This window comes from Erpetoichthys calabaricus, chromosome 5 (genome assembly GCF_900747795.2).
Source record: "Erpetoichthys calabaricus chromosome 5, fErpCal1.3, whole genome shotgun sequence".
Classification (NCBI taxonomy): domain Eukaryota; kingdom Metazoa; phylum Chordata; class Cladistia; order Polypteriformes; family Polypteridae; genus Erpetoichthys; species Erpetoichthys calabaricus.
Window position 1 is genome coordinate 187,588,190 of NC_041398.2, and position 7,290 is coordinate 187,595,479.

The 7,290-nt window shown below is 40.8% G+C and overlaps 1 protein-coding gene across 1 annotated transcript; it reads right to left on the bottom strand.

The window, feature by feature from the left end:
- Positions 1-338: 338 nt before the first annotated feature.
- On the bottom strand, positions 339-828 carry LOC114652846 (40S ribosomal protein S2-like). The gene is given in 2 exon segments (XM_051928568.1): positions 339-571; positions 574-828. Coding segments are annotated over 2 exon segments (417 nt in total). The 5' UTR covers positions 758-828.
- Positions 829-7,290: the final 6,462 nt, after the last annotated feature.

Genomic DNA, 7,290 nt, shown 5'->3' on the forward strand with positions numbered 1-7,290 from the left:
ATATCCTGACATACTGAATGTGGGTGGAGTTGTCGGTGTTTGAGGGGTGGAGTTTTCAATATAGATGGAAAAAGGAGGAAGTTTTTGTTGTGTGTGTTGTGTTGGCTTGTAGCAGGTCTCTCTCTTGGTGTTGGTCTCTGTTAACTTGAAAACAAGCACCTAATAAGTATTTTTAATAAAGTTAACTTTGGGGCCTTCAAGCCTTCTGTGTCGCTCCTTGCTGAAAATTAGGACAAGGGATCTCAGGAACAGGGTTTTACCCCAGAGCACGTGGCTCTGGCCCTGCAGCTTCATACCACTGAACACGACGAAGGAGAAGCTCCACTGCGTCACCCCGACTACGGTCCGGAGACAGGCAGGAAAGGTAACACTGGGGGCTCGTCCGGGATTAATCGCACTAGAACTGAGCCACAGCAACCAGTCACTTTGCAAGGGACGGTGTGTGGTTTGCCGATCTTGTTTCCCCAATATCCTCGTCTGACTGGCACAATGGACAATTTGGCCAAAATGATGGCTCCCCTAATGGCTGTAGCAACTTCCTTGGAGCACTTTACTCCAAGACCTACATGCCATTGTAATCACCAATAGCAACAAAGGCCTTAAACCTGGTTCTCTGCCCGGCTCTGGTCTGCTTTTGGACAGGCATGATCTTAAGAACCTCATCCTTCAGCGATGAGCCAAGAAAGAAGTCAATAATCTTGGACTCCTTGATGGGGAGAGAGTAGAGATAAATTTCCTCTAGGGACTTTATCTTCATGTCCTTGACAAGGCGGCCAAGCTTGGTCACTGGTACCCACTCCTTGTCATCAGACTTGCCACCACGAGAAGGGATCTGTTAGCCGTTATGGAGTTTACCTTTTATTTCCGCCAGTACCTGCTAGGAAGATCCTTCATATTCCGTTCTGATCATAGCAGCCTGCGTTGGCTTATACAACTGAAGGATCCCGAGGGCCAGTTGGCAAGATGGCTTGAGAAACTTGCTGAATACGATTTCCGTGTGGTCCATTGGCCTGGACGCCAACACTCCAATGCTGATGTCTTATCAAGAAGACCCTGCCGTATTACCTGCACCTGTAAGATACCAGAACCTTTATCGGTAAGAAATTGCCTTCATCAAGCTGTCCAGTGCAATTTGAATGACGACCTAGGAAAAGAAAACCCTGGGACTATAAACCTGGAGCTTCCGCCAGTGGGGGTAGAACTACCTGTCACTTCCGTGTCTCTGGTGAGAGAAATCGATGATGATGATGAGCAAGGTGAGAACAAAAATATTAATTTGTCTCAAAAAGGGTGTGGAGAAGATTCATCTTCTGGAAGCCAACAAGCCAGTTTTGTTCTATCGTTGGACAACTGAACAACTACATGCTGCTCAAATGGCAGACCCTGACATTGCCCCGGTGTGGAAGTGGATAGACAAGGGAAGAGGACGTCCTACATGGGCAGAAGTTTAGCAGCACAGCCCAGCCACCAAAACATACTGGAGCCAGTGGAAAAGGTTGTATATCCGGGAAGGCATCCTACTGAGACGTTTTTACTGCACTGAAGGCACTGAGTTCTATCCCCAGATTGTTTTGCCCCATGAGCTTCGTACAGAGGTGCTGAAGCAAATGCATGATGGCCCAGTTGGTGGTCACTTTGGAGTGGAACGAACTTTAGCACGTTTGCAGACCAGATATTATTGGTACCAAATGCGGGAAGATGTAGCACTCTGGTGTCACACATGTACCAACTGTGCAGCTAAGTCACGACCTTCAAAGCGGCCTCAAGCACCTATGGAGACTGTTCGGGTTGGAGCACCCATGGAAAGAGTTGCCCTTGATTTGATGGGCCCCCTGAATGAGACTGCAAGGTATAATCGTTATATTCTGGTAGTACAGGATTATTTTACTAAGTGGGTTGAAGCTTACTCCCTACCAAATGATCAAGCTACTACAGTTGCTGAAGTATTTACTGCAGAATGGGTGTGCCGTTATGGAGTGCCATACAGTCTACACAGTGACCAGGGTTCCAATTTTGAATCTGAAGTATTCCAACGGATGTGTGGGTTGTTAGGAATAGAGAAGACACATACTACTCCATTCCGACCCCAATCAGATGGCCAAGTAGAACGATTTAATGCTACTTTGCAGAAAATTCTTGCTACAACAGCTGAGCATTGCCACTGGGACTGGGACCTCATGACCCCATACGCTGTAATGGCTTACCGAGCCACGAAACACAGTTCGACTGGTTTTACACCCAATATGATGCTACTTGGATGAGAAGTAACAGAACCTATTGACATTGTTGCTGACTTGCCCCTAAAATATGATCACGATCAAACCCTTCCACAACATGTGATTCAGCTCCGAGAAAGATTGGAGCTTGCACATCAGATTGTAAGGGATGCCCTAGGACAGTCTGTAGTTCGTGCTAAGAAACAATATGATAAAGACATCTATAAGGTTCAGTACAAGATTGGGGATGCTGTCTGGCATTTGGTGAAGGGAACCCGAAGAGTAAAGAATAAAGTGCGGAAGTTCTTGCCATCTTATGAAGGACCATATTTTGTTCTTGGTCTTTTAGATGATCTGGTGTATCGCATCCAGAAAGGCCCAAAGACAAAGTGGAAGGTAGTACATCATGACAAATTGAAACCGTACCACCCCCGCACCCCATTAGATAATTGCTGGGTCTTTCAAAGTGCGGAAACATGGAAGCCCGCTGAAATACTACCACCTATTCTTGATACAGACCTTTCTGAACAAGATGTTGATTTATCAGCACTGTTTAAGAATCCTACCCTGGAAGGAGGAGACGAGAGGGACGTGGACCTTGATAATGACAAGACTTGAAGCCCATTAATTCCAAATCAGCCTCCTCTGAATGCCACCTTCGGTTACACAAATGAAGACAGGCACCCTACTAGTGGGGGTAGTGCAGAGCTGCAAAGCATGGAAGAGAGTATCTTCAACTCTCCTTTAAACCCACTACCCACCACGAGACCCAGAAGAATAAGGAGACCTCCAAACAAACTTGGTGAATGGGTGGCCCATTGAACTAAATTGACAACTGTTCTGTGAAAACTTGTTCTTGTTATTTTTCTTATATTCATATGTTGAAATGTACTCTGCTGCAGAGAGAGGAAAGTTATGCAATGTAGGAATTTATATATATATGTTACTTAGGTTATGTTTTTTTTTCTTAGTGCTGGAATGGTGCTGTTATTCACCATCCAGCAGTGGGGGTAATGTTAGGATCAGAGCTTAAAATAACAGCCTGACATCCCAATCATACTGAATGTGGGTGGAGTTGTCGGTGTTTGAGGGGTGGAGTTTTGAATATAGATGGAAAAAGGAGGAAGTTTTTGTTGTGTGTGTTGTGTTGGCTTGTAGCGGGTCTCGCTCTTGGTGTTGGTCTCTGTTAACTTGAAAACAAGCACCTAATAAGTATTTTTAATAAAGTTAACTTTGGAGCTGTGGTGGGTTGGCACCCTGCCCAGGATTGGTTCCTGCCTTGTGCCCTGTGTTGGCTGGGTTTGGCTCCAGCAGACAAGGGAACTCAGGGACAGGGTTTTACCCCAGAGCACATGGCTCTGGCCCTGGAGCTTCACACCAATGAACACAACGAAGGAGAAGCTCCCCTGCGTCACCCCGACTACGGTCCGGAGACAGGCAAGAAAGGTAACACCGTGCCCTGTGCATGCGCACTTCACCAGAAGACACACACGGACGCTGGACGCACACAGGGGTTTTATTAAAGAGGATAGTTTGATTTCATACCTTTAACCCCTGCTTGTCTTAAGGTAAAGGTATAGTCTCCTGAGCCTTTACCTAATTTTGCCCATGTGTTCTGCAACATAACATATGGCACAGAATTTACATTCTGCTAACATATATGAGCTGAACTCGAGCAAGCTTAACTGTCTTCTTAGGAGGTTCTATTAGAATACATTTTATGAATATACTTGAAGACTTTGGAACAACTCATTCAAATGGTTTTGAAATTAGGATCTACATGAGTGGAAAAAATAAAGGAAATGTCTTCATTAATTACTGGGAAATTTGAAAATATGAAGCAATTGGATGGGTCTTCTATGGACAGGACAGCCTTTGATAAAACAGCAGAAGAGATTGTCCGCTGTTTCTCTAATATATTCAGTGGGCACTCTAATAGTAAAGCATGTAGATTCAAAAGTAGCTTATTGTTTAATTAACACAATTCAAAATGGTTTATAAACATTCCCCAAAGTACTTCAAGTCAAATACTGTGAAAATGGGTAATCAAATAAAGAACTCCACCAGTATAAGAAGTTGTGAAATGATACCGACATCCTCTCTTTCACAATGTTGCGAAAAGACAAATAAATGATAGCAATTAAAGCCACTTGAGAAAGCCATATTTTTCAATTAAAATCTTTTTACAGAAACCAGTATCAGTTGAAAAGCAATTTAACTTCCCTTTTTCTTAAAAGAAACTTTATAACTTTTTGGCAGGGAGCTTTAATTGGAAGAAAAAGGAAAGAAATTACATGTAAATTAATACATTAAATTAACTATTTGAAAATAAAACAACAAATAAATTATTCAGAATGTCAGCTTCTTCAAATACACCAAACTAAATTTCTTTAATGTTGAAAATTAATCAAAGTGTTATTAAAAAATTAAAACTATTAAATCACTGTTAGTGCTTATTTATGGCTATTTTAACCACTCCCAACCTAGTCTAAGTAAATACTTGCAAATTAACCCAAACACCATGATAACAGGGTAATGAATTTAACAAACAAGAAGTAATTTGATTAAAAAAAAAGTTACAAAGTAATGGCCCACTATATCCTAAGCACAAATATATTACTTTTAATCCTTAGCTGTTCACATTGTCTGTGTACTGGACAGGAGAAATTTGACCAGGATTCCCTTGAAAAAAAAAGTAACAGATTTTGCCTACTGCTAGAATGATCATATGTCAGTCATGATGAAACAAGAGAACTGTAGGGCTATTAAGCTATTTACAGTATTTATGAAACTTCCCTTACAGTGATTCCCCTCTCAGTTGTGTAGCTGTTTTGTTCCCTTGAGGTATTGCAGATCATTTTATTGGAACGTTAACAGCATTATACTGATTCAGAACAGATCCCAAAGTAATTATCACTACTTGAAGTGTTTGACTGTAGTTTTATTATATCATAGCTTGAAGCTGTTGTTTCCCAAATTATGTTGAATGTTGTTTTCACACATGGGTGTAGAAACACGGCAGGCTTTACTATTAGAAACATTACATGTGAAAAGGACAAGCAAATTCTTATATAAATGGTTTTAAACATTTGTGGCTTGTGATTTTCTCACATATTCTATTGTTCTTTCCATGTAACTTTTAAGCTGTAATATTTCAAGTCATATTTTAAGTTGAAGTTGGGTAGATGTCTCATTAAACCACAACTCTGTAATTAATATATCTGAGAGGTTAAAACAAAGAAGTTTCTCTTTTTTTCATAAATTAATAGGTGTATGTCTTTTATGGTAACTTTGTGCAATAGCAACTGCAGGAATAGGCAATGATTCAAAAGTTGTTTGTAGCTAATGAGCACTTCAGCACATTTTGTAGTAGCATCTACAGTTTACAAAAATATTACCAAATATGATTTTCATTCTCAAAAATTGTTAAATAACATTTTGAAAACATATATATAATATACTTTATATACTTTAATGACACTATCAGTGTTTATATCCAAATAATATAATGCATTCTAATGAATATGTATTTGTACTAAGCAAAGCATTTAATAATAAATAATTGTACACTTTTACTAAATATTGAAAACCTTTAGGTAAAACAGCATGTGATCTATAGGAAAGACAGTTTCATCACTTGAAATGCAAAGTATTTATGAGAATGAATGCCTGAAAATTTGACTATATGAGCAGGGGACAACTTATCTTAAAGGAATATCCATCCAATAACATATTTTAGATGTTATTTACCCTATGTAATTTGTAGAGATGGTTTAGAAAAAAATGTTAATATATTTATGCAGAATGGATATAACAAAGCTTCTGATGTAATAGGGTTCTATGGTGACTAACTCTGGACAACAACAAACAATATCAAAAAGTCTGCAAATTTGTAGCTGGAAATCCACAATGGGAGCAAATGAATCATGTATCTTAAGTAGTTTTTTATTCCTAAGGGCTAGATGGTGTTGAAGACACTGGAAAAGTCTAAGAAAATGATCCTCATGGCACTACATCTTTTGTCCAGATGGATCTGGTGGAGGACGTATAGAATGGCATCATCCACACCCACCTTCTCTCAATAGGCAAACTGCAGGGGGTTTAGTGCATGATTCATCTGTGGTCTGAGGAGGTAAAGAAGTAGCTGCTCCAGGATCTTCATGCTATGGGATGTTATAGCCACAGGCCTGATGTCATCGAGTTCACTGGATCTCACTTTCTAGGTCTTCTACAGTGTGGGAACCCTCCCCAGTCACAGGCTCAAGTTAAAGATCTGCTGAAGGGGTTCTGCCAGTTCAGCTACACAGGCCCTTAGAAGTCTTGGACACACCTTGTCTGGGTCAGCTGCCTTCCTATGGTGCAGTCCCCTCAGGTTTCCTCTACAGTGATGATGTGAGAAACAGGGGGATAGGAAGCAGTGGTGCTATTTGCACCTTCATATGTACTGTTATAATGGTGTGGGGAGAGAGCTGCATGATCTAAACTGGCAGCTTGGAGAAGGGATGGATGAGCAACTGTGAGGGGGGTGGGGAGTTGGCCAGTGAGTTTATGACATTTAAAGCAGGAGCAGGGTAGTCAAACACATTGTAGAAGAGATTGTACTCATTCACTCTTTCCACATGGTCATCTGCTGTATTGTTGTTTCTTTGCTTATAGCCTGTGATGGTCTTCATATCATCCTACACCTCCCTGATACTATTTTGCTGCAGCTTATGCTCTACCTTTTTCCTGTAGGACTCCTTACCCGCTCTTAGTTGAATCTTAAGTTCCTTCTGTACACTCCTTATGTCTGCCTGGTCCTTGTTTTTGAAGGCTGTCTTCTTTTTGTTAACATCTATTGTATGTTGCTATTGTAACATCTCTGGTAATCCCTGGCTTATTATTAGCAAAGCAGCGTACAGTTTTAATAGGAACAAAGGTGTCCATACAGAACTTCAGGTAGTTTGTCACACAGTTTGTAATCCCCTCAATATCCTCTCCATGTGGTTCTGGAAGAACGTATCAGTCAGTAGACTCAGAACAGTCCCTATGAGGATTTTCAGCTTCAGGAGACCATTTCCTGAAAGAAAAGTGT